Raw genomic sequence first — 27,639 nt, 5'->3', positions numbered from 1 at the left:
TACTCACATGGGATATTGAGACATATAGTTCACAAAAAACAGGCGAGGTGCCTGACGCAAAATATGATGAAAACAGAGTGTTTATGATTTGTATGACAGTGCATTGGAAAGATAATCCCGAACTGTTAAAACAAATCTGTCTTATCGATGTTGAAGCAGCACCAGAACCAGGCTGGATCACAATTGTATGTGGATCCCAGACAGATTTACTAAAAGCATTCGCTTTATGTTGGAAACTTCTAGCCCCGGATATACACATAGGCTTTAATGATTCTCAATACGATTGGCGGTTTATTGTAGAGAAAGCTAATAAATTAGGAGTTCTCAAATGAATGTTCAATCATATGTTATTCAAGCCATCGAGCCTGAAAAAAATTATAAAATGAGAATATCGATATAATATGATAAAAGTAAATGATGGAAAATTCCATTCGAAACATCTTAAAATTCCGGAATATGTAGCTATTGACGTTCGATCCTGTTTTATGGGAATTTATTCTAAGGCTGAAAAGAGTAGTTTAGCATTTTACTTAAATGAATATGAGCTCAAAAGTAAAATAGATATGCCTATTTACCGCATGAACAAATATTATAAAAGGGCATTAAAAGAAATTTAAATTCATGTCGGCGGCTAAATACGTGAAGTGGCCAAATATTGTATTATCGACGCTCTTAGTTGCCAGCGGTTAATGGTAAAGCATAATGCAATTAATGAGTATAGAGAGGTGGCATCTGTAGATTTCTTATCATTATTTGATGCACATTATTTTGCGGGAGGTATGAAGGTTTGCAATCGCTTAAGTCTTAGCGTAGGCGGAAAGAGGGATTCTAACCAGTATGATTTCAAGCTAACAAACAGAAACTGGAAAATACCCTGGAGTCTATGTTTTCCTACCAGTAAAGGGTCTCAAAAATAGACGTCCTGTAACTGGCTTAGATTTTGCATCGTTATATCCGAATCTTATCATAACATACAACTTTTCACTGACAAAATCATTTTATCTCAAGAGCATGCCATATCTGTAGAACAAAGCGACAAAAAGCTTCATAAGATAGATTCCTATTTAATAACAACCCCCAACGTGCCTGGTCAGTTCAGCATAACAATATTTCTGAAGAAAAAGGACTCTATACTAGTGTATTGGAATATTTATCAGGTAAACGAAATGAGATGAAGAAGCGTCTTGCACCTTTGAAAGAGAAAAAGGAAGACATAGACTTGGTAATAAGTTCAATGGGTAAAAGTTTGTCATTATCAGAAGCCATCAAGCAGATCTTAGCGAATGCAGAGGTAGAAAAATGTAACGGTCTTTCTAAGAATTTATATCATTTTATTCATAAAGAAAAGTATGAATTCATAGCAGAATATGATTCTATTTGTTTCGACTGTTCTTGTTTGGATAAGAAACAATATGCTTTCAAGGTATATATAAATGCATTCTATGGTACGGCTGGAGATAGTAAATCCCCCTTCTTCTTGTGTGAACTTGCTGGGGGTGTTACTTCGGCTGGACAGAGAAATATCAAACTCATTGCAGATTTTGTCAAGAGAAATAGATTTGGGATAAAATATGGTGATACAGATTTCTTGAATCTAGTCTGTCCAGAAGAACGCTTCCAGAGGTGTGATGAGGCTTATGATAGTGGCAACAGGATCTCAAAAGAAGAATATTGGTCTCGAATGGTGGAAATCTCTATGGTGGAAATGGAAAAACTTCATGATGAAGTTAATGACTTTCTCAAGGAAGATAACGGATCCCCTTATCTTAAAATGGCATATGAGGAAGTCTTATTTCCGGTAGTATTTACTGGAAAGAAAAAATACTATGGTATCCTGCATGAAAGCAAGCCGAACTAAAGCTCTGAATAGGTCAGCCAAATTCAGGTAACCTGACCTGACCTGACCTGAAATTCAGGTCAGGTATGAAGATTGACCTGACCTGATTGACCTGTTGACCTGAAACTATTGATTCTACTATATAATAAAAGTGAGTTGCAGTATTGCGATTCACTTTTTTATATTGATTTTATATAAAAAAAGTGAGTTGCGGTATTGTGATTCACTTTTTTATATGATTTTAATATAAAAATATTGAATTGCAATATTTTGAGAAAAAACATAGCGAAAACGTTTTTTCATAATGTTATATTAAAAAAAATGGTTTGCAATATTTTTTTTCAATATTTTAATAAAAAACGTTGCAAAAACATTTTTTTTCATAATATTATATTAAAAAAAAAAGTTTTGTACCATTTTTTTTCAATACTTTAATAAAAATAGTCCTGAAATTTTTCAGGTTTCAGGTCAGGTCAAGTCAAACAGACAACCTGATATAACCTGACCTGACCTGACCTGAAAAAAAATTTCAGGTCAGGTTTATCAATTAACCTAACCTACCTGACCTATTGAATTTCTAGCTGAAGCTTTAATAAAAAGCTTTTCATTTAGGGAGTATAGGTTGTAAAGTGGGGGCAGTCTAAACACTTTCGTGAGGTGGGTAAAAAGGTCATAGAAGAATCTATGAGGCTGGATAATACTCGCACCTTGCGTCAGATTGTAGAAGACGTGCTCAAAAAGACCATAAATGATATTTCACAGATAGATCTTAATGGAGTGGTTAAAACTGCTGTGTGAAAGCCCGATAAAAATAACAAGAGTGTCCAGCATTTCATTTCACGAATGTGAGATAGACACACCTGTGAAGAAGCGGATGCCAAACGACGCATAAAAAAGAACCTAATACCAAGCCTTATCTTTATGAAATCCCAGAACTAGGAGAACGCTTTGAGTATATTGTAGTTGAGAATACTTCGTCATGTCTAAGCGCCTCTAGCCAGAGGGTAGGGGATAAAATGGAGTATCCAGAGGTAGTGAGGCGATTAGGTAAAAAGATTGATATCACTATTATCTGAAAACTGTTGTTGGCTTCTGTGCACGATTTATTAACTATGATGAAATATTCCAGCCATCATCTGAAATTGTGCTGGAGCTTTTAAAAAAGTTTAAAGATGGTAATAAAGCAGGTGACAATAAAGCAGATGATGGTGGAATAGATGAAGATGACCTGGACGAAGATGAAGAGGATGAAGATGAAATGGATGAAGATAAGGTATCAAAAATAAGAGATGCCTTAGCGCAGAAATTGGCTGAAAAGTGGATTAGGGGTATATCAAAAGCCTACATGATGGTCTGAAAAAAGATAAAACCATCATATTTTATTTATGGGAAGAGGCACGTATTTACGTGAAAAAATTATTTGATACTACTTATGCTGACAAGGGAGAACACCTGATTAAGAATGCTTATTACCAATCATTTCTCAATGCACTAGATAAGCAAGAAGAATCCATCCGCTTAAAACTTTCATCATTGTTTAAAGAAATTTCTGAAGTTGATATAGAGTATAGAGATAGTATGTATAAATTAGTTACTAAGAAAAGATACAGAGCAATGTCCTTAGAACAATATTTAACATCATATTATTTGGATGAGTGTAAGCTACTAGCAGATTTCTGAAATATATGGTACAAAGTGGTTGGCTTAGAAATTACATGCTTCCGAACGTTATCAAAATTACGGAATGGTAAAAAAGATGATTCGTCTAAAGCTGATATAGACGATATCATCGAATTATATGGATAAGTACTCTTAGCGGGATATGGCAATTTCAACTAAGAATACTTAGCCGTTAAGGCTAGTGTTCTGAACGGGTCAGGTTGGCGTTTTACCCGACCCGACCGGTTTGACCCGTATATCAAAAATGATTAAAAAATAAAAAAACCACGGGTTTTTGTCAACCTGATGTTTTTTAGTTAAAAAAAAACAAAAAACGCCAAACTTGACGTTTTTTTGTTAAAAAAGTAACGTTTCGGCATTTTTTTAATATTTATTATATGAAAAAACACCGAAATGTTTTTTCTTAACAACTAATACAAAAAAAAAACATTTTCAGCATTTTTTTTAATATAATTTACATGAAAAAATGCCAAAACATTTTTTCTTAATAATAATGCAAAAAAATGTTTCAGTGTTTTTTTTAATAATTTTATATGAAAAAATGCTGAAACGTTTTTTCTATAATAATTAATATAAAAAAAAACATTTCAGCGTTTTTTTTTAATAATTTTATATGAAAAAATGCTGAAACGTTTTTTCTTAATAATAATACAAAAAAAAACGTTTCAGCGTTTTTTTTTAATAATTTTATATGAAAAAACGCCGAAACATTTTTTTTTAATAATAATACAAAAAAAAAACATTTTGGCATTTTTTTTACATATTTGATCCATCTGACCAGAAATATTATGTCAGGTCAAACGAATTAACAGGTCGGGTCATGAATTTGATGACCTGACCCAAAATTTTCAGGTCAATCCGACAGGTTACCCGAATTGACCTGACCCGTTCAGAACACTAGTTAAGGCGCTTCGCATAATATTATTTATATATTTTTTCTCATACAATAATACTGGCTAACTTCAATTCCTATATTCGATCTGGTCACGAGGTGCACCTCTTCCGGCCTCTCGATCATAGTCCCGCCTTGATATCTTCGGAGATGATTAGGATAATTATTAGTATTTTAATTTGGCAAAACCGTATCCTTGAGATACGATCAGCTGAAAATCTAAACATAGTCTTTATTGGTATAATGGCCGAAATATATGACCAAGTTTTCCAGTATATAGGCTTCAAACCCAACAAAATCCATCTCCCGATCACAGAAGATGATAGATGGTTATTTTGCAAAATAATAGTGGATCAGGAAGGGATGAGAGATATCGTAATGGATGACTATCAATATTTACTACAACACAGTCATAATGGTAAGGAAGGTAACCGGATCTATATTGGATGGTTGTTTGCATGTACACTGGCCCAAGTTAAAAATATATTAATAAATGCCTTTAGGAAAACCTGGACCTTTTATCCTGTGAGAGGCGGGAGATAAATTTTTATTTTCTTGCTGAATTTTTTCTGCGATAGATGGGTCACATTCAAAAACTTCCCCAGGTTCATCACTATTTTGCCAGAAGCATTTTACAATGAATATTCCATTACTGGCATATATACGACTCGAACTACCGCGATCTTAAGTTATGTATACTTGCGCCTCGATTATTCGCCTCAGATTAAAACTCACGTTGCGTGAGATCAACACCAGATTATGTGTATTACATATATGGTAATTTTACTATGTAGATCATCACGTGTATATATATAATTCGTCACATCCTATTAGTAGTTTTAATCTGAGACAAGAATCAATCTAAAGCACAACATATACGTTTACATAGTGGACACTCTAGTGGGGCTTTCTGATTAAAATATACGAAGTTTTCTGAGTCCTTTTCTTCGATAGCCCAATTCCTAAGATAGTTAGAATGCTTTTGCAAAACTAGGTTTGCACATTTTTGTAATACATCCTGTCCCACAGATATTCTTAGCGGATTATTATTTTTTCTGTACTAAGCATTCAAGGTCTTACTTCAAGCCTTAAGCTAGTAGGTAGTTGAACTCTAGCGTGATCAAGCGTATTCCACCCATTATCTAGTGAGAATTGAAGAATACGCTTTACACGACCTTTTTTTGCTGAACCAATAAGGCGAAGGTTAAAGTTTTGACCAGGCAATTCTCTATCAATGTATTTGCCAAATTTTTCACCAGTTATGGTATATACTAATTCAGTAAATGCTTTGAGTTTGTGATGATCAATAAGAAGAACCGGTGTGTATAAAATATGGTAGCTACACTTACTAGGGTCTGATGATGTAGCGATTACTAATCCATTGAGAATATCCTCCCAGCTACAATCAAGAATTTGATACAAAGCTCTTAAGAAAGATAAGCAGATTCAAAAGAATACTTCTTGCGCCTTAATACCAGTTGCTTCTATATCTTCTTGCAAAGCATCTATGTCAATCACAGCTCTTAAAGGTTTTTGACCATTAATACATTCATGAATCCCAGGTAAGCCATATACTTCAGAAATGTCGTCGGCAACAGAAAATTTGGGGGCATGATCAGCATCTTGGTCAATTTTTATAACCAATTTATTTTCCACTTCACTTTGGTCGTAAGCGTTATTATATAAAGCTATTTACCTTTTTCATTCGAAAAGGAATGAATAGATTGAGAGGCAATCCAACGATGCATTTATCGTCTGATATATCTACTAGGCGATGATGAGAGAATCAAATGGCATTTAGCAAATCTTTAGGGGAAAATTTATCATTGAAGTTTTCTAACCTCAAAGTATATGTCACATAAACCTTTCGTTCTTTTACAGCTTCGGTAGTACTGGTTAAAGACAGCGTTTCTTCATTATCAGACTCATAATTAGATCATAGTTATTATAATCATCTGATCCGCAATTAGAATCATTATCATTATAGCTATCTGATTCACTCAAGAATTCACCAGGACTGGCGTCATCGTAGTGGGCGAGAGTTTCTTGATCAGTTTGGTCGGAAATAGTTGAGGTATACATGCTGACAGTAGGTAAAGTTATTATATCACAATATATTTCTGAAATGTTTAATTAATTTTTTTGATGAATGTAAAAAAAGACATATAGTAAGCTAGTAAGCAAATCGTAAATAAAAGGCAAGTGGATATGCAATTCAAAGTGGAGCTTCTGCGTAATCTATTATATAAATATTGGCAGAAACCCTCATTTCGATGGTATGTATCTGGGCATATGTGGTATATATTGTGTATTTAGGTAGGTAAGTACGTAATCTATTATATAAATATTGGCACTTGCCTATCCTATTACTAGTATGTATACGATAACGAACTTATTAAACAAATCGTAAAAGAAAGGCTTCGATATATACTTTTAAATGCGTATCTTTGGAAATATTATATAAAATATTGGAAGAATTTCCCCATTTTAAGATAAATACTCGGTATTTATATACTCTTGCATAATATAGAGCATACCAAAAAGAGATACGAAGTTGGCATCTCCAATTCTCTAACCAACTGATCCATTAGCCCAAACTCCAAATACCACTCAAATATTCCTCAAAAGATGCAGAAAGGGAAGACTAGAGCCTAGCCACGTGATATCAAAAATTTAGACGCAGTAAGTTAACGATAATATCGGCCAGATTTTTGGATACAATAATTCAGCATTCATGATGGGTGAACTAATAAAATATTTCTGAATTGATACTGTGCTGGATGTCATCTAACGCCGAGCCCTCTGGGAATACTATCATATGATTCTCCCAACAATATGTGTATGAAGTATCACTTGACACAGAGCCCTTTAAGATTACTATTATATGATTCTTCTAACTATATATGCGTAGAGTATCTAAGGTTGCTTGCCGAAACCTAGGGGTTTAGGCAAGATGGCGTTTCGCCGAAAAGCGAAATTCTGCCGAAACTATATTAAAGTTATATTAAAAAACTGGCGAAACTTTGGAGAAAGGAAACGAAACTGCCGAAACTTATTATAAATCCGAAACTGCCAAAACTCTGCCAAAACTATAATAAATCTATAGTAAAATTTTGACGAAACTAATCGTAGGATTTTAAGAGCGTAGACAAGAACCTTAAGAGTATCACCCTGTCACTGGCCTTTCTGGGACCACTATCATACGACACTCCTAACACGTATTTACTCGCGATACCCATTTTGAAAAAAAGAGGCGCAGAAATTTTTTGCTTAATTTCAACTGGCACTTTTCCATAAATTCGGCCAGATCTTTGGACATAATAACTTGGCATTCAAGCTAGCATACAAGTGGCCTGAAACTGGCAAACTAATAGAACCACTCTATTTCCCCGCCAGCCTACGACGGTTCTACGACACTATCACGGCTATCGTTGTTGCAAGTTCGAACTTAAAATCACATTCCTAAAAGATCAGCCAAAATTATGGTATAATACCGGCCAAAATTAATTACGAATTTACTGTGCTACCTGTCACCTTTTTTTTACACCACTTTGGTATTTTGAAAGGCAACCAAATAAACACAAAAAGGTAAGTACTTTAATATAGAATTTGACATTCAATCAGGCACAGAAGGTCAACATCTTGACATAAAATCAGGTATTCAAATAGCTACAGAAGGTTGACAATAGCATTATAAAATTTAGCATGTAAATGACTCGAAACAAGAAGAAAAGCGTGGTATTTAAATTATATATGTATGGTAATTAGATTATATTGTGGTAATAAAAAGTATATTAACATAAAAAACACGAATACCAAGAAAGACTCAAAGACATAACTAAAATGTAAAAGTGATATAAGAAATAATAAAATGTTAGAGTATATGTGGTATTTAGACGATAGTATTTAGATTATATGTGGTAATTAAATCGCATCATTTAGATCGTATGTGGTATTCAGATTATATGCGATATTTAGATCATATGTGATATTGAGATTATATGTGATATTTAGATTACATGTGGTACTATAATCTAGGTAATTGTATACCACATGCGATATAATTATATCACATGTGGTATCCCACTATCCAAGTTAAACTGAATTGCCAAAAACTGGTTGGAAACTAAATTTGCAACCGGATGGTACATTTGGTTTCAAACTCTATATATGAATATTACAATGTTAACCAATCATCAATAACTGATTATTTAAGGAGAGAGTGTAATCACATGACTTTTAATTGACTATTATGGCGCAAAAATTTTTTTGTGCTATTCAGAATGTCCATATCTAATAAAACATTTGTAAATTACTAAATATTAAAAAAAATATATTATTTTCTTACCTTTTGGAACCTGAAAGTTCACCAGGTATAGTTTTTATTTAGACTTAAATATTATATTTTGGAGAAAATATCAAAAGAAGTTCCAAAAAGGTTGCGAATCGCTTAGTGAAAGTTTAGAATCTCTTTACTGGTAAACATAATATTATTTTTTTAACAAAAAGCATTTTATCATTAATTAATTTAATATATTTGTATTCTATAGGTATGTTTTCACATGTCTTTACAAAAATAATAATAAAAAAATACATAATTATTCAAACTAAAATACTTTTGTTCTTGGGCTTCATATTTAAATTTTCGCGCCATTGATAGTCTTATTATAAATCACGTGACTACACGCTCAGCAAAAGGATCAGTGTAAGGTGAATCAACTTATCAATGTTACTTCAAGTAATCAAATTATTATAATAATTATCAAAGGAGACTTATCTGAAACAGAACTAAAACATTTTGCAGTATGCATACTAGCTCTTCAATATTTTGGGACTGTCACTAGGAGTAAATTAGCCCTTGTTAGAGCATTTGTTAACATGTCTAAAAGAAAGCTATGCAGTCAACTCTTAATATAACGAAGTGGGTGTCCAGGCTGTTCAGGCCTTCATTGTAGGAATATTTGTTAATATGATAAGAAAATCTGGTATAACCTGGGAAATTGGTATATTATGGTATATTGTTGTATGATAATTGTATTTTATAATGTAAAACGAAAGTTACACAAAATATCTCCGTTATATTGAAAAAAATTTCGTAATTCGTTATTAAAAGGGACATTTTTATATACGGTTTATAAAATTTACTTCGTTAAACGGTATACGGTATTTAATTAGTAAAATTCGGTATATGATTTTTTTTTTATATTAAAATCTGTACCACACTGAAGAACCGCTATATTGTAAAATTCAGCATGGCGGACATGCTTATATCACCTTGCCGATCATTTGCCGATCACATAATTCAAAATAATGTGGCAAAAAAATTATGGAAATATAAGCTAACTGCTAAGCATTGAATTATTATATAATTTTAATTATATAATTATTGGCATAATTTTTTAATATTTTTATAACACATTATTCATATGTGATCATTCATAATTTTTTGCCGATCATCAGACAAAATTTGATGGTATGCATGGGCGAAATTCAAAACTTTGCACAAATATTCTTTATATTATGTAAAATCTATAAAAAAAATAATGCAGTGATCTGATTCATAATGCAGGTGTTTTATTAGTAACATATTTAGTGAATAATTTCGTAAAATGAATGAATATATGCCAAATAATAATAAAAGCTAAAAAGTTTCTAATGAAATTTAATATACAATAAATTAGAACTAAATTTAAGTTATTTGTAAAATTTGAGCATATATTATTATGTAAATTTTTTTAGCAACGGTATTATATTATGTGATAATTGAATAAATGATCAGCAAATGATCGACAAATGATCAGTGATAAAATAGGGATGTCCGCTATGCTGTAAAATTCGTTATCTGTTATAAGAAAGAGTTGACTTTTCTTATTTTGACTTTTGTATATAAATTATAAATAATCAATATCAATTTTAAACGGATAAATAAATAAAGTTAAAGACCGTTGCTGCGTTAGCCCATAATAATAATTGGTGTTGTTCAGAAAATAATAATTGAAACTAAGCTGCTACTACTCAACAAGTTAATAGGCAAAACATGAATAAAAAGGACTTATAACAACATTTAATGGGTGTCAAACTCTGTGTAGATTTTCAGATTTGGTGTCTATTTTCTTTAACTTAATGAACGGTTTCTAATAGTTTACTTTCTTTTTTTTAGACGGTTCTCTCGTAAAACATGATATCCTTCTCAACAACTATCATATTAATCATTAAAATAAATGAACTTATCGCTCTATATTAAAGTTTCTTCTTAGTAAAACAAGAGCAGGTATATGATATATTATTTCCGATCGGTTGATAAACATTCTATGATTTACATATGTATCTAAACTGATATCCAAAATACGTCACCTTAATATATGTTATTAAGGAAAATTTTAAAAGGTATAAAATAAAAAATTTGGGGTCGGATAAGATGAGAATTTAAAAAAAAACAACAAAGAATTGATCTGCGTTTTAAATTAACGGCATGGATATTTGAAGTGTTTTTTTTTATTAGCTTGATCGTCATCCCATAATTTTATTTAGCATTTTATATCAAAATTCGATAAATTCGAAGTTTAAATTCCACTTTAATGTTGCATAAAATAAGATGAACAATGCCGACTTTTTTTTTAATAAATAAAATATATAATTTTACACGTTCGAATTTAAATTATACAATTAAATAATCATTTTTGTTTATGAAATGCACAATTATTTAGTAGATTTTCCTTTGCTTTTTTAGAAATATTTATTGCAGGGTCTAATTCTAGAAATCTTGGTTCATTCATTAAAGAAAGACCAGCAATACCAAGATATGTATGCATTACATCTTAAAACATTTAACATTATTAATTTAATTAGTATCAAAATAATAATAAAAGTAAAAGTAAAAATAAAAATAAAAATAAAAAATCAAAGAAATAAAAGAAAAATTAAGAGGAATACTTTTACCTGGATAATTATCAATTAATTTTGCAAATCCACCAAACTTGGCTTGAGTTTGCATTAAAAAATTGTGATTTTGTTCATAATTAATTAATTCCAATTTATCCAATATCTGTTAATAGAAATTATTTAAAAAATTATTTATTTATACAAAAATAAAAGACAATTTACCTTTAATGATGCGCCTATCCAAAAAGAATAACAAGTATCAGGTGGTTTATTAGCTCTACCTTGAAAACCAGATTCTTGACGTGAAATTAACCAAAAAAGGGTTTTTTCTTTTGATAGTAATCCCTCGTCCAATTTATTTAGCATATAAAGGGAACTTATGGCACAATAAGTTGATCCTCCATGCGATTCTTCTCCCGGACCTTGACCAATTCCAAAATCGTATGACTTTTTTTTTTAAAAAAAATTATATTAATATAACTTAGACTGTACAAAAGGATGCAACTAAATATGTACCTGACTATTTTTTATATAATCTATAGCTTTTTCAATATTGATTCCACTAAAATCATTTAAAATATATGATATAACAACTGCACAATATAAGAATCTCATATCAGATTCCATACCCTGATAAGTTTGTGTGAAACTAAGCATGCATTTTGAAAACTAATTAATTAAACTAATCTCAATGGTAATTTTTTTTAAAAAAAAACATTTTTACCTTCCATCATCTTTTTGCAAATATTTTAACGAATTAATTATAGAAGAACGATTTACACGCGATAAATCATCCCCTAATATTAATAAAGAAGTTAAAGCAGTATAAGTCATTGCTAAGTTTGCGGCATCAAAAGGTAATCTCGATTCACGCGACTTTAATGAATAAATAATATTTTTTTAATATTTTTTTTCTTGAATTTGAATATCGGAAAATCTCATAAAATAGCATTACTTACTCCATTTGGATCAAACGGTAAACCAGAAAATGGAGAACCCCTGAAACCACAAATTTTCTCATTTATTTCTAAAATATAATAAAATTTCAGTAAATTAATGTTTAAATTAAATAATTCTTAAAATCTAAATTGAATACCAGGATTCCTTTCATCGGGTAAAATTTGTTGCGCATAAATCCAATCTATCCATGTTTTTCTTCTTTCTTCTGGAATTTCACTTTCAAGTGCGCCCAAAAGGTCCAAACCGGAAAGACAAAAAAAAGCCAGTGTCATTCTATATTTAGGACAAGAAAAAAAAATTAAAAAAAATATTTTTTTCTAAAAAAAAATTATTTTGAGCTGAAATACCTATTTGTATCATTACTTGCATATTGTTTTGGAAGTAATGTTAAACCACGCTTTAAATACGAAATATGTTTGTCGCGAACAAACTCCTTTTCAGTAGGCATTTTTTTTTTTTTTTACGTTGAAAGTAAATAACTTTAATCACCTAACAGATGATCTATAAATTCGAGTAAACATATTATATTATATTATATATATATTAGGTCGGAGCGAGATTTGTAAAATAGTTCGACTATCAACTGAGTATCAGCTGATCAGAGAATTTGGTAAATGATTTTTCTTTCAAAAAAAAAAATAGGAAATTTTTTTTTTCTCGTAATGCCACCTTCAAAGTTATATCCAAAATTGTCAAAAGATTTGGAGAATCTTTTAGAGAGCGGATATAATCATGATGTCATTATACAAATAGGCGAAGAATCAACATCAAATGAAATTAAAGAATTTAAAGTACATTCATTATTATTAGGAACGAGATCTTTATATTTTCGTTCTGCATTATCGAATCATTGGGCAATTAAAAAAGATGGAATGATTACCTTTAAAAAACCGAATATTTCTCCAAAAATATTTGAAATAATTATTAGGTAGGCGTAGTTATAACCATAATGCCTATTATTTTCTTGAATATTTATTGATTTTCATTTTTTTTTCATACATAATTAAAGATATATATATACAGGAGAAATTGATTTAGAACAACAAGAAAATACAGAAATTATAAAAATACTAGTGGCATCAGATGAATTAATATTAGAAGAATTAATTGAGCATATACAGGAATATTTAATTAATGAACAATCATCGTGGTTACAAGAAAATGTTTTATATGTTTTACGTAAATTATTAGGACAAGAAACTTGTAAAGTATTACGCAACCATTGTTTAGAAATAATTTGTCGTGATCCTCAAATTATTTTCGACCCAAGAATTTTTGATTTACTAGACAAAAATATTCTATTGATGTTAATTACTAGAGATGATCTTGCTATTGATGAAATTAAAATTTGGCAAAGATTAATTCAATGGGGTTGTACTAGGATTTCTTTTCCACCACCTATACCTTCATCTTATTCTTCGTCTACGACAACAATGGCAATAAAATATAATTTAAAGAATTGGACTTCAACAGAATTTGAATCATTAAAAGATATTCTTGCGGATTTTATTCCCCTAATTAGATTTTTTCACATATCACGGGATGATTTTCATCAACATATTTATCCTTTTAGAAAGATTTTACCAAAAACTCTTAAACAAGATTTAATTTCTTATTACGTTGCGTCAACTTATAAACCAATCTCAAAAATTCTATCACCTAGGGTACCGGCATTTGATTCAATAATTATATCTTACAAGCATGCTATATTAATTGAAAATTGGATAAGTAAAAAAGATGATGATGATATATTGCCTTCATTTCGCTTTACATCTTTAACATCAGCTCCTACTTTTTCTTTTTATCCTTCTTCAAGTCAAAATCAAAATCAAAAATTACATTATGAATGGCATCTTTTATATAGGGCAAGCAGAGATGATTTTTCTGCTGAATCATTTCATGCAAAATGTGATAATCAAGGAGCATGTGTTGTGGCAATTAAAGTTAAAGATCAATCAATTATTTTGGGTGGTTATAATCCTATAGGATGGTTTTCAAGTAGTGGATCACCATCTTCAACTGATTCCAGTTTTATTTATTATTTAGATTTAAACATGTTTCCTTTAAATTTCAAATTAAGTAGAGTTTTACCAAATAAAACTTATCAAGCTATTTACCAATCTTCAAAATATGGTCCAATATTTGGAGCAGCTGAACTTTGTATCTATAGTAATTGTGACAAAGTTAAGGGTTCAAAATGTTTAACTCATAATATTTACGAACAAAACATTTTATTTGGTGAATTTTGTGTTGAGGATTATGAGGTGTTTAAAGTAAATGTGGATTAAGTTTGTTTCATGAAATATAAGTGAAGTATATTGATTTGCAAAGAAATTATTAAAAGTTAATTATTTATTTCAATTAGTATAAATTTGTATTGTTATATTATTATTTCAGCAATTTATTGTATAAAAAATCTTTGTAGCCTAATTTATTTTTTTTTTTATAATGAACTTTTTAATCAGAGAAAACTTTTTTGAAATTATGTTTAATGTTTTCTTTGATGAAGCATTAATTCTACTGGAGACAATAATTTTTCCAGAATTTAGTTTGTCTTGAAAAATAATTTATATACCAAATTTTAAAAAGTTGATCTTTTTTTCTTATTTCTAAGCATTCGACCATTGAAAAGAATAAAGAAAGGAATTGTAAAAGGGACTTCAGATTATCAAACTTCATAGTCATATAGGTTTGTCTCGGGTTCAATATTTTATTAATATTTTCGTTAAAAAAGATAATGGTCTATTGTATAAAGCAAAAAATTTATTCATAGTATCAACTATTGGCCAAACAAAATTTATCTTAGTTTTATTCAATTGACTATACGAGTTTTAAAAATCTTTAGATGAATAATTTATTTATATGTAGACTCTATGAAAATGAACATGATAATAATTACATTGATCCGAATTCTTTCAAAAAATGCTTAAAGTTATTATAATACAAAATTAAAATTAAATTTCTATTCTATAATATATTGCACATATTGAAGAAAGGATTGCTATCCTAATTAAAAGAAAGCGCTATGGTCGGATTTATTGTCATCTATAACATCATCTATGCGTAAAACAGCTGTTCCCATAAAAATTTCGTCTATGACATCTGTAGGTGATTTGTCGCCAACTTTACGAAGGAAAGAATTCGCAACTAACGATGAAGTGGTAGGTCTTATTTGAGATGCTTGTGAATATGCTGACCTCTACAAATGCGAAATTAAGCTTAAAAATTCGTATTAACATAATATTAAATCGAACGAAATATTTATTAAATACTTACAAGAGAGGTAGCTGAACGAGATCGTGCCATATAATGTATTCCGAAATTTTGCCTGAATTTAACTTTAAATAATTTCGAATCTCATTGAGAATAAAAATAACATTTAGAAAGAAAACATGCTAAATACACATTGGAATGAACTAACTTGATCTTTCATCATCTTGGCGTTCAGTACGTTCTGATATTATTCCCGCAATACCTCCAAACATTTGCGTTTTCTTGAGAGGTGGTCTATTTAATTTAAATAAATTTACACGTTTTAAATACCCCATATACTGGATTCCAAATGAAATTAAAAATAAAAATTAACCGACAACTTACACTTTAAAAGCAATATTTTCAGAAGTTTGTTTCATATTAATTGTCAACTAAAACAAAATAAAATATGACTAATTACGTTAACTATATAAATTAATAGATTTACAAATATGATGCGCAAAATATTTACTTTAAGAGTGGAATTGATTTTGCTATCCTGCAGCAAATATCTTCGAGTCATAGAATTCAATCCAACATATTCTGAGAGATTTAATAATAACTTCCCAATATTATTTACTTCTTTTCCACCATTTAATTCCTAAAGGTTAGACAAATTGTAAATATAAATTTTAAACAAAATCAATGGTTCCGGTAAAAATATACCTGTTTTACTTTTATGCTTAGCTCACAAGGCACTAAAACACCATCTTTGCCAATAACAATCTGTACTGAATTATGTAACTTATAACGCCAGACAATAGAATGATATTTAATTAAAGCCCTAAAATTTATCAGAATCTAGATAAATATTATATGTAGAAAATAAGATATAAAAATATATATACATACCGTTCAGTTATACCATTTGTTTTTTTTCCATTTTTCAATTTCCATTTTATATAATAAAGACCAGCTACCAATGGTACATTTGCTAATTCTTCTATAAGAATTTCTAGTTCAAATTGCACTTTTCTGTTTCTAGGAATGACAAACGATGAAAGTGACATCGGTTAAAATTGATATTTAAAATGAACAAGAAATATACTTTTTATAGCGAAAACTTACAAATTCCGATGTTTTTCTTTAATCTGTACGTTAATTAATTTCCTATTTATAACCACAGCAATTTACATCCTATTTTCCAAATTTGTAGAATAATTTACCTAATGCAGATCCATACGCGTAACACATAAAAAACTTACACGAACGAACGAGATTAGCTTTTATCTACGATGTTTCTACGAAGTTTCAATGTGTTTAGGGTGTGTTTCCACATTTTACACGTGGTAAAGCCAAGTATTTTAACACGAGAAATAGGGCAATTTTGCATTTATGACTCAATTTACAAGTAATTATTTCTTATTCAAATTAGCTGAACCAGAATTTCCAATACTTTTCACATAGGCTTGTCAATAATAAAAGAACGAAATGTAATTCGATTTTTATAAAAGTAAGTCTATTTTATTAGTCATTTTTTTATGCTATTAATTCCTCTTATTCATATTAACTAGTCACGTTCATCTTCCTTATCGACAAAACTTAAGTTACCTACAAATCCATATTTAAAAAAATTCAATCCAACTTATTATGTTCGTGATCTTCACACTTCATATCCAAATAATGCAGTGGTTCCTTTCTTATTGGCAGATATTGGTGAAGGTATAACGGAATGTGAAGTAGTTCAATGGTTGGTATATTTATTAGAAATCATTATTAATTTTTCTAGTCTACTGATTTTTGTTTTTTATCAGGTTTATTCAACCAGGTGATAACATTTCAGAATTTGACAAAATTTGTGAAGTTCAGTCGGACAAGGCTTCAGTAGAAATCACATCACGTTATACAGGCGTCATCAAGAAATTACATTATAATGTTGGTGAAATGGCAAAAGTTGGAAACCCAATTGTTGACATAGAAACTGATAGTTCCAATGAGCTGGAGTCAAGTTTAATCAATTCAGAAGTTTCACCGCCATCACCATCAGCGCAAGTTCAATCAATCAATATAACAGAGCCTTTAATTAGCGGTGAAAAAACTCACACCTTGGCAACTCCAGCTGTTAGACGTGTTGCACGTGAGCATAACATTGATATTAGTAATATAAAAGGAACTGGAAAAAATGGGCGCATAACAAAAGAAAATATTCTGAATTATGTAGCGGCAGGAAAGGAAGCTCAGCCTTCGAAAGAAAGTAATTATATTTTAATTCATGTACATGATATTTTGAAGCATATACTCTTTTGTTAACATAGTTTTATCAATTATTTCATAAAACAATTGCGAAAACCACTCACCCTCATATTGAAGTTGTCGAAGATAAGCTCGTTCCATTATCATTTATTCAAAAATCAATGTTTAAGACAATGTCACGTTCATTAAAAATCCCGCATTTTGGATATTCGGATGAATATATATTGGATGATATAATTGCTTCTCGCAATTTAATTAATGATTATATTACTAGAAATAATCAATTTTCCTTCAACAAAATATCTTTTATGCCAATTTTCATTAAATCATTTTCTGTTGCATTAAAAAAGTTTCCAATTCTTAATGCTTGTGTTATTGATGATGATGACGCAAATACGGCAAAACTAAAATTTCGTAGATCACATAATATCGGTATTGCAATGGATACACCCGGAGGTCTTGTAGTACCGAATATAAAAAATGTACAAGCAAAATCTATTTTTGAAATTGCAAGTGATATACGAAGATTACAAGAAGCAAGGGAAAAGAATGCAATTCCTCCAAATGATTTTCAAGAAGGAACTATAACTTTATCAAATATTGGAAACATTGGAGGAACTTCCCTTTCTCCTGTTATCGTTTCTTCAGAGGTATGTATTGCAGCAATCGGTAAATTGCAAAAAGTGCCACGTTTTGAAGACGTTAAGGATGAAGTGACAGGACAATTAGTTGAAAAAGTAGTTGGAAAGCATGTCATCCCTGTCAGTTTTAGTGCAGATCATCGTGTAATAGATGGAGCTACCGTAGCTAGATTTTCTCAGGAATGGAAAAACCTTTTGGAAAATCCCATTTTACTTTCTGCGGAATTAAGATAAGTAGCTTCATAATTATAATACATGGAATAAGTGAGATAAACAAAGTTCTAAAAAAAAGTAAACAATTTGATCTAATTTGACAGAATAATTTATTATATTGTATACCATTAAAAAAAATGAGTAGATAAAGCTTACTCTTTTAGTTAAAAGTTTAAATAAATTAAGAAGTAACATTAATAAATTTCCTCTTTTTGGAAGAGCCATCTTCTAATTCATTATCTAATAATGGGTCGAAAAATTCTGAAGTACTATTAGCTTCCCAATCTCGTTTGATATATTTTAATGCTGCCAAATTATATCCAAGCAAATCCTAAAATAAAAAGTTAATCGCGTTAAATCAATAATATAAAAAGCAAGAAAATTATGTACCTTTTGATGTTTTAACGCAGTCCTTATATGTATTCTTAGAGAATCTAGCCTAGGTCTCATTAGTCGATTCGCTACAATTTGATCATGATGGACTTTAAGAAGATAAAATAATATCCGACATGTCAATGTAATATTTATTTCCTATTACAAGGAAAAAGTCATTAATTTGAACCTAAAAATAGTTAATCTATTTATTATCAAAGAAAAGGAATAACATACTTTCTTAGCCCACAAGTCTAAATATCGTAATAGCGATATAACCTTAGTGAATGGTAAAACCAACAAAGCTTCTTCTAGTTCTGTTGATTTCACTTTCTCAATAACTCTCAAAACATATTGATCTCCAGTGAGATTTCCTAAAGCTACCAATATAGGATTAGATTTTGGTGGTGGACCGGGATCTTTACCCCGTTCTTTAAGCTAAAATTACAAACAAAAATCAGTCATCACTATAAGTATAAACAAATAAACAAGAATCCTAAATATATTGCCTCATTATATGTTGCCCAAGAAGCTGTATTCTCATCAGCAATATCCAATGCTTCCATTATTCTTTCACCAGCCTTTAGAGTTTCCATAGTTTGTTTACCAGCTGATGAAACCTCTACAGCATTATCTTCAAGAGTTGTTTTTTCCATTGAGGTGGTTAAAGTAGACTCGTATAATTCCTCTAATTCTTTCTCGCGTTCTTCTTCTAAAAAAAGCTGAATAATATTCATTAGTTTAACATAGCAAAGAAAAATTTCAACTAAGTTCAAAAATTCTCAATATACCGGTTCATCTGTTTGCTCCCAGACCCTTATGGATCTATCGTGAGATCCGGAAATTAACAAGTCTCCATGCTTGCCAATTGCCAAAGCCCATACTTCTCCATGATGCCCTTCAAGTTTCATTATATTTTCAAACTAAAAAGAAATGTTAATTAATATTTGAAGGCATGAAAGCATCATATATTATGTATATACCTTGTCACCATCCCAATATTTTATCAACTTATCTTTGCTTGCCGTAAAAATATGATGTGTTTTCGCGACAAATTGCACAAACATAATACTATCTTGATGGGCGAATATTGATTTGTGACAATCACCAAAATCGAGACCCCATATCTTAATATTCTTATCAGCGGATCCCGTAACTATTAATTTATTATCTGAAGAAATATCCATTGACAATACGGGCAACTATATTCCAAAAAATACGTTACATAGATGTAAAACGAGTAAATTTGAATCTAGACAGTTGATAACATACTTTATGGCCATATAATGACAGAAAAAATTTCAAAGTGTCACTATAAAATACTTTTACAGTTGCATCTAACGTTGCAACAGCAATCAATTTTTGATTTGGACTATAGCGGACAAATAATATGTCATCCGACATTTTCAGTGTACGAGTATGAACCAATGTAAGACGTCTGAATACAGGCTAAGGTAACATAGTAATAAAGAATAAGTAATATGATTTATTAAAATTATATATAATAATTATATAATCTACCCCGTCTTCGCCATATGGTTTCTCTTCCACAATGTCAAAATCCCAAAATTTGACATTCGTATCAGCACTTCCCGTTACTAATCCTTTTTTGTCTGGCCTAACTTGTAAAGACCATACAGCCTTATCATGCGCTTTAATTGATTCTATTAAGGACGCTGAAGCCAAGTCAAATAATTCGAGATCGCCAGATTTAGTACCGACAATGACCTACAAATTATTATCAAAAATTGATAAACAAGATAGCATATAAATATCAAAAGAAATTATTACTTACATATCTATTTTCTTGCAAAAACGTGCTACATAACGCAAATCCGCATTCCATTGTTTGAATGCAAGAAGTGGTCTGCACATTCCAAATCTTGAGCGTATCTATAATGAAGTGTATAAAAACGCAATTCATAAAGATTCAACTTTTTTATCAATTGTATTCACCTTTTGATGCTGAGCACAATAAATTATCATCAGAACTTAGCGATAAGGTTCTAATATCACTGCGGTGACCTAAAAGATCGATTGAATATAATTTTGATGGTATTATGTCCGAAAGATTTACGGTATATACTTCTAGCATATTATTCGTCAAAGATGTGAGAACCTATTAAAATCCGTTAGTAACGTTGATTACGTTCTATTAGAAATAATAAAAACCTTTCTTACTCGTATCGAACCATTCTTATCTTCAATCATTGAAAAATCAAAAGACCGTACTTTTCCATCAGTTCGAATAATTTGATAAGGTGTAATTAAATCTTCTGCACGAATTTGTTGCTCTTCAACATTAACTTCCATGAAATCATTTTCATCTTGGTCTCTATGTTGCTTTTCCTTCTGACGTTTTTTTCGTCGCGACAATTTCTTTTTAATTTCTTCATGTGTACGAATACGATAAATTTCTACGGATTTCCCGGGTCCCTGAACTCCCAATAAACTGGAATTTGGATGAAATTTTATTGTAACAACACGATCCTTCCCTTCTCTTTTAACACTTCCAAAAAATTGAATCGTTTTCTTTATCTATTATTTTAAATTGTTAATACAATCAACTCGGAAATATTTAACTAAATTACAGAGTACCTCATTCTCTTCTTTATTTGAATCATCGATTTCTAGCCCTTTAGCTAGAACTTCATGATCTATAGTCCAAACTTTAAATTCAGCATCTTCACCCCCAGTCACTAACATTTTTTCATCCTTTGATATATCAAAATCCCACACTTCACTACGATGAGCTACAACTGTTTCCATACAATGTTGAGTACTTAAGTCCCATAATTTTAAGAGGGTATCTTTAGATGACGAAAGAAGATACCCGGATGATGATGTCATGTCTTTAGACTTATGACCTCCCAACAAAGGCCTCGAAATGAACTGAATTGAAGTAACTTGATCCTTATGACCACGCATTCTATTTGATAGAGTTAAGTCAGACAATTTGTGGTAATATTTTAAGTATATTTCTCTTCTTTTACCTATAAAGACCAACTTCTCCAACAATGTCCCATATAATAAGATCGGTATCTTTTGATCCTGATGCTAATCTTGTTCCAGTCTTATCAAATGTTAGTGCAGTAACTGCTCCTCGATGACCGTTAAATATGATTGAAGATGATGATGTCTCAATATTCCATATTCGAATTGACCCATCTGCGTATCTAAATAATCAAGCAAATTCATTCAAATTCATTGTTATTTCAACAAAATTCAATTATGCTAAATAAATACTCAACCCAACGGCATAATCTATTTTATTTGGACTTTTTGCTATTACTATAACTTCTGACTTATTATCAACATCATGCCATTTTCCAATCTAATAATAACCACCAAATTAACACAAAATCAGTTTATTTCTAAATTATAATGTAAGAATAGTTTAACACATACTAGAATACCCTTTTTCAAATCCCATATAGCAACGTCTTCTAATGCCGGAGCGATAGCAAGTTTATCGTCCCCAGAAAATACAGCGTTCGATAAAGAACTAGTTATAACACCGAACGTTTTACAAGGCTCATAACGAAGATATGATTTTACCATTTTAATAATTATAATTATAATGTTACTGATTAACAGATTTAACAGTTAATCAATCAAAAAAAAATTTTTGATTTCTTATTATCCAATAAAAATTTGATCCGATAATTCAGCATTACGCTCATGTGATATGATTTTTATCATTTAACAGAGAATTATACACAATGCAGCATTATTCTGTTCGTTAGTGGCTATTTATATCATAGCTTTTGGTAAAATAACGGAACAAATGCCAAATTGAACCTTTTTTTAATTTATGTAAGTTGTTTTGTTGCTAATGTTCAAATTTGCATATTTGTAATTATTTACTGTTTAATTCGTAATCCGCCAGTAAACCATTAGTATATTTAATTTTATTAGTAACGGAATTTTCAGTCATGTACCAATTATTTAAAATAATAAAAACCCTAACTTTATACTAAAAGTATCTAAATTTTCAAGCTTAAAACTAAAGCTTTAATATGCATATAGATTACAAGTTTGAAATATGAATAAACCTTAAACATTGATAAAATTTTGAGAATTACAAACTTAAAATTTATTAATTAACATTTTTCAATTTTAGAATCAACCCAAAAAATTTACATTTATAATAAATATAAATATTTATTTAAAATAAAAAGAACTAAATCAAATATAATGAAATTATATAACAAAATATTCATTCACAAATTTTTAAATAATTTTTTTTTATATTATAAAAGTTATAATTTAATGAATTTATTATATTTTTTACAATTTGGCTTTTGATTTTCCTCCAGCCAAAATATCTCCAAGTTTTGTAGCAAGCATCATATTACCTTTAATCTGTTAATCAAATAAATGATATATAAGTATGTGTTTTATTTATGAAAAGAGAAATCATCAAATTTACCTTAAGTTTGCCAGACATAAATGCCTTCTGTGCATTCAATTTGCCACTTGCTAACTCCAAGAAGTCAGAATCACTCACTCCAATTATAGCATCAGCTTTCTTTGGTGATGGTCCAACACCAACCGCACCATCTCCTGTCTTAAAATCTATGTACCATGATTGTTTCTTGCCTTCTGCATTTGTAACATCTATTTGGAAGGATCCTTTTACCTAAAATTGGGAAAATTAAAATTATTTTTGTTTTAATTCCGTAATTAAAAATTAATAATTTACATACCTTCTTTACTTGTGCCTGACGTTCTGCTGGGGAAGAAGAATTTAATCCAGCTTTGAGCTGCTCAAATACTGATGATGCTTGGAATCCAGATACAGAGAGACTATCGCTTGAAGCAGCTGATGAAGTTCCAGAACTAGCTCCCAAATCGGCTGAATCTTTCAATTCCACTGCAGCTGATGCAACGCAAATAACATCGCGTTCAACTACACGAGTTTGAAAAATTACCTTACTACCCTCCTATTTATATTATAATATTTATTAATAAATTACCTTAATTACTTCAATTGAGAAATAAAAATGCTAACCTTCCACATTTGAGTCTCGAGCGTCTCACCAGGGAATACCGGTGCAGCCAATCGAGCTTTGATACTTTTAAAAGTATTTGGATCGTTTTTACCAAATGTAGACAAAATATGTTTTCCGGAAATACCATAAGTACACATTCCATGAAGAATCGGAACATCAAAACCTCCCATTGCGGACATATTAGGATCAATATGTAATGGATTATAATCACCACTTAAACGATATAAGGCAGCTTGGTTTTCACTTGTTTTCTCTTGTACTACAGCATCTGGGGCGCGATTTGGTGGTTTGTTTGAAGCTGTAGCAGCACCACGATCTTCACCGTTCTTTTTGCCACCAAAACCTCCAATCCCACGAATGAATAAAGTTATCTGATTTTCAAATATAATCTCGCCTTTTTCGTCCGCGGTAGTTACACCAAAAACAAATGATACTCCTTTTCCTTTATCAAGGACGTCAATAACATATGGTGTTGATATCAATTTTCCAGAAGTAGGAATTGGTTTCTTAAGCTCAAGATATTGTTCACCGTGTAAAAGCATCATCTACAATATATATAATAACTTACTGTTAAATTAAATATAATTATCATAATTTACGAGATTTTAACATTGAACATACCGGATTGAAATCGCCAAGAATTTCATTCATTGGAAAAATATGTAATAAATTGATTGCTGGAATGACACCGAATGTTGGTATAACAGAGAAATTTTCGCTATTTTCATATACCCATTGTAAATCTTTGCGAGTTGAACCAACCCCTAGAGCATAAAGAATTACATCTCTCTCTTTATATTCGAACACATTAGATTCAAATTTTCTTTTTTTTGCAGCCTCTACATCAATTTTACCACTACTTCCGGATTTAGATTGTCCAGATTCAGCTTTTTGTGCATTAGCAAAGTTTTCAAAGAATTGTTGTAGTGCTTCTTGTGTGGCTGCTGGATGGGTGGCACGCCCATCATCGAAATTGGTTATTGCATTCCATTTCGAAGCAATATCTTCTGGAGATAAAGCTTTAGATGTCGGAAAACCGACTCCGCCAGCACGTTGCCAACGTACTTGAGCAGCCCAGCCACCCCCTACTTCAAAAACATTGCCAGTTGATTGACATGCCTCATGTGCGAGATAACCAACAAATGGAGCAACGTAATCAGGTTTAAAAGCCTCGATCATATCTGGTGGCCATATAGTAGCAGTCATGCGAGTACCAGCATTTGGTGCAATTGTATTGACAAGAATATTACTTTTGCGTCCTTCTAAAGCAAGAGTATTACTGAATCCTAAGATTCCGAGTTTTGCTGTATATAAACAAAAAAAAAAGTAATTAATGTTAAATAAGTATATTCCTAACATCTGATATTTGAATAAAACTGATTTCTAACCTGTGCTATAGTTAGCTTGACCAAAGTTACCATATAAACCGACAGAAGATGCGGTGTTGATTATACGACCGTATTTCTGTTTTGTAAGATAAGGCCAAGCTGCTTTGGTAACCTTGTAGGTTCCTCGCAAATGGACTTTTTGTACTAAATCCCAATCTTGATCTGTCATTCTGGCAAAAGATTTATCTCTCAATATACCAGCATTATTTATAATAATGTCTACACGTCCAAAAGCTTTTATAGCAGTATCAACGACCTTATCTCCGTTTTCAACGGAATCATAGTTTGCAACAGCTTTACCACCAGCTTGTCTAATTTCCTCAACAACTTTATCAGCTGCACTTGAAGTAGATCCTTGACCATGAGTACTCACTCCAAGGTCATTAACAACAACAGAAGCTCCCAATTTTCCCAATAACAAAGCGTATGCGCGACCTAAACCACCACCAGCTCCTGTTATAACAGCAACTTTACCATCCAATCTAAGATCATCGGATTTTGGATTAGAGGGTAGGGATTTTGCTTTCTCAAGTAATCCGATAAAGTCAGCATCACCCATTGAAGCTGGAAAATCAGGATTTATAAAATCCGTAATTTCATTCCATTTTGCGGCTACACAACCTGGTAAGAAAGTATCATCAGCCTTGAAAACAGCACCTTTGGAACGTTCCCATCTGAGTTTAGCAACGAAACCAGCTCCGACTTCGAATAGACTGCCATTTTCTTCAGTAGATTCATGACATAAGTATAAAACGAGAGGTGCTACATATTCAGGTTTAAGAGCTGCGAGAACATCTGGTGGCATAATAGTTTCTGTCATTCTAGAAGCTGCAATTGGAGCGATCACATTGGCGTGGATGTTAGACTTTACTCCTTCTTTAGCAAGTGTTTCAGTGAAGCTTACAAGGGCAAGTTTAGCTATGAAAATTTAAAATTTTATTAAAATAAATATAAAATTATTTAGATATAAATAAATCTATCTCACCTGCGCTATAATTTGCTTGTCCAAAATTTCCATAAATGCCAGCAGCTGATGCCGTATTAATAATTCTACCAAACTTTTGTTTTCGGAAAATATCCCAAGCTGCTTTTGTTACTTTATATGAACCACGAACGTGTACGGCTTGAATAAGATCCCAATCAATATCGGTCATTCTTGAGAATGATTTATCACGTAAAATACTACAAAATAATATAATTTAACGACTTTAATAAAAAAATTTAGCAATAAAAAATCATAATATTTATTTACCCAGCGTTATTAATTACAATATCAACCCTTCCAAACGCTTTCATAGCAGTTTCAACAATTTTATCACCATCTTCAACCGAGTTATAATTGGCAACTGCTTTACCACCAGCTTTGATAATTTCCTCGACTACTTTATCTGCAGCTGCAGAAGATGAACCATCCCCACCTCGAGATACGCCAAGGTCATTAACTACAACATTGGCACCACGAGATGCAAAAGCTAGAGCATATGCACGCCCAAGACCTTTATGAAAAAGGAGTTACGAGTTATTCTATTTCCTGCGCCACCTTTGCTAATTTAATGAGATCGAATTTTGAAGTTACACGGAATATACATTATATACATTTGTGAAACTTCTAAGGATCGTTTTTGCGATGGTTTTTTGATTCAAAGAAAAAAAATTTTTTTTTCCGCGATAAAACTTCTTTTTACTTACCACCCCCAGCTCCTGTAACAATGACAGTGCGTCCGTCGAAACGAAGTCCTTGGGCCATAATTCGTTATTTACAGAAAGATTTATATAAAGTACGTAAAAATATCTTCGAAAATATTGAAAAGAAAATTAAGGCAAGGTGTTTCAAGTGATTGAAAATAGCAATCAAATTTAAAAAATTTCGTTATAATTTAAACTCACATATAGTTGGTTATTTTATGAACGAATTCCACAATCCTCGTTTCTTTCCGGAATAATTCTAAAAGGCAAAATTTTACACGAATGCTAGCAAAGAAATGCTTATAATTGTACTTTTATTAAAATTTTGATATATAACTACTCACCAACTACTATTATTATTGTTGTTATTCTATAAATAACTAAGCGTCAATCATAAATTTTTGCTGAACTCTAAGCTTACCCCTTTAAAGGGACGTGAAAAAGTCAGACAAAATGTGATACGGCAAAAGAAATTTTGTTTCAAAAAAACCCGAATTTTTTTTTTTAAAAAAAAGGCTAAACGTCAAGGACGTGATTAAAGATAGATTTTTTTTTTATCATATTATTATAGCGAATTTATGTGATACAATTACCTAATTTCAAATCACAAATATCACGAGATGATAGA

At 30.9% G+C, this 27,639-nt stretch overlaps 8 protein-coding genes across 8 annotated transcripts; 4 read left to right on the top strand and 4 right to left on the bottom strand.

Annotated features, from left to right (window-relative positions):
- Positions 1 to 401: 401 nt before the first annotated feature.
- OCT59_021546 (uncharacterized protein) lies at positions 402 to 617 on the top strand (the record flags this gene model as incomplete). The annotated part of the gene is made up of 1 exon (XM_066146595.1): positions 402 to 617. The coding sequence occupies one exon, from the start codon at positions 402 to 404 to the stop codon at positions 615 to 617; it is 216 nt and encodes a 71-aa protein (XP_066005716.1).
- Positions 618 to 1,171: 554 nt separating this feature from the next.
- On the top strand, positions 1,172 to 1,858 carry OCT59_021545 (uncharacterized protein; the record flags this gene model as incomplete). The annotated part of the gene is made up of 1 exon (XM_066146594.1): positions 1,172 to 1,858. One exon carries the CDS (start codon positions 1,172 to 1,174, stop codon positions 1,856 to 1,858), a length of 687 nt encoding a protein of 228 aa, XP_066005715.1.
- Positions 1,859 to 10,992: 9,134 nt separating this feature from the next.
- On the bottom strand, positions 10,993 to 12,699 carry OCT59_021544 (uncharacterized protein; the record flags this gene model as incomplete). The annotated part of the gene is made up of 8 exons (XM_025315829.2): positions 10,993 to 11,226; positions 11,349 to 11,454; positions 11,514 to 11,738; positions 11,808 to 11,940; positions 12,016 to 12,167; positions 12,251 to 12,318; positions 12,388 to 12,524; positions 12,599 to 12,699. 8 exons carry the CDS (start codon positions 12,697 to 12,699, stop codon positions 11,084 to 11,086), a joined length of 1,065 nt encoding a protein of 354 aa, XP_025182059.1. The 3' UTR covers positions 10,993 to 11,083.
- A 148-nt stretch (positions 12,700 to 12,847) lies between these two features.
- Positions 12,848 to 15,035, top strand: OCT59_021543 (uncharacterized protein). Its single transcript, XM_025315828.2, has 2 exons — positions 12,848 to 13,179; positions 13,261 to 15,035. Exons 1-2 carry the CDS (start codon positions 12,866 to 12,868, stop codon positions 14,537 to 14,539), a joined length of 1,593 nt encoding a protein of 530 aa, XP_025182058.2. The 5' UTR covers positions 12,848 to 12,865; the 3' UTR covers positions 14,540 to 15,035.
- Positions 15,036 to 15,261: 226 nt separating this feature from the next.
- OCT59_021542 (uncharacterized protein) lies at positions 15,262 to 16,513 on the bottom strand (the record flags this gene model as incomplete). Its single annotated transcript, XM_025315827.2, has 7 exons — positions 15,262 to 15,450; positions 15,528 to 15,589; positions 15,673 to 15,758; positions 15,849 to 15,895; positions 15,976 to 16,104; positions 16,170 to 16,287; positions 16,356 to 16,513. The coding sequence occupies 7 exons, from the start codon at positions 16,511 to 16,513 to the stop codon at positions 15,262 to 15,264; spliced, it is 789 nt and encodes a 262-aa protein (XP_025182057.1).
- A 222-nt stretch (positions 16,514 to 16,735) lies between these two features.
- OCT59_021541 (uncharacterized protein) lies at positions 16,736 to 18,791 on the top strand. Its single transcript, XM_066146593.1, has 5 exons — positions 16,736 to 16,768; positions 16,879 to 16,956; positions 17,051 to 17,193; positions 17,258 to 17,697; positions 17,814 to 18,791. The coding sequence occupies exons 1-5, from the start codon at positions 16,739 to 16,741 to the stop codon at positions 18,569 to 18,571; spliced, it is 1,449 nt and encodes a 482-aa protein (XP_066005714.1). The 5' UTR covers positions 16,736 to 16,738; the 3' UTR covers positions 18,572 to 18,791.
- On the bottom strand, positions 18,732 to 22,494 carry OCT59_021540 (uncharacterized protein; the record flags this gene model as incomplete). The annotated part of the gene is made up of 15 exons (XM_066146592.1): positions 22,331 to 22,494; positions 22,174 to 22,256; positions 21,916 to 22,098; positions 21,521 to 21,851; positions 21,104 to 21,460; positions 20,879 to 21,041; positions 20,718 to 20,815; positions 20,444 to 20,650; positions 20,195 to 20,371; positions 19,906 to 20,124; positions 19,714 to 19,845; positions 19,432 to 19,644; positions 19,160 to 19,360; positions 18,941 to 19,081; positions 18,732 to 18,881 (listed from the first exon to the last, which is right to left on the bottom strand). The coding sequence occupies exons 1-15, from the start codon at positions 22,481 to 22,483 to the stop codon at positions 18,732 to 18,734; spliced, it is 2,808 nt and encodes a 935-aa protein (XP_066005713.1). The 5' UTR covers positions 22,484 to 22,494.
- Positions 22,495 to 22,998: 504 nt separating this feature from the next.
- OCT59_021539 (uncharacterized protein) lies at positions 22,999 to 27,542 on the bottom strand. The gene is made up of 11 exons (XM_025315826.2): positions 27,356 to 27,542; positions 27,213 to 27,270; positions 27,015 to 27,117; positions 26,578 to 26,821; positions 26,311 to 26,507; positions 25,326 to 26,243; positions 24,559 to 25,241; positions 23,937 to 24,482; positions 23,632 to 23,868; positions 23,355 to 23,564; positions 22,999 to 23,287 (listed from the first exon to the last, which is right to left on the bottom strand). The coding sequence occupies exons 3-11, from the start codon at positions 27,070 to 27,072 to the stop codon at positions 23,213 to 23,215; spliced, it is 3,168 nt and encodes a 1,055-aa protein (XP_025182054.1). The 5' UTR covers positions 27,073 to 27,117; positions 27,213 to 27,270; positions 27,356 to 27,542; the 3' UTR covers positions 22,999 to 23,212.
- Between the last annotated feature and the right edge of the window lie 97 nt (positions 27,543 to 27,639).

Source organism: Rhizophagus irregularis, chromosome 30 (genome assembly GCF_026210795.1).
Source record: "Rhizophagus irregularis chromosome 30, complete sequence".
In the NCBI taxonomy this organism is placed as follows: Eukaryota; Fungi; Glomeromycota; class Glomeromycetes; order Glomerales; family Glomeraceae; genus Rhizophagus; species Rhizophagus irregularis.
Note: the sequence above shows the minus strand (reverse complement) of the source record. Positions and strands in the feature narration are given on the sequence as shown.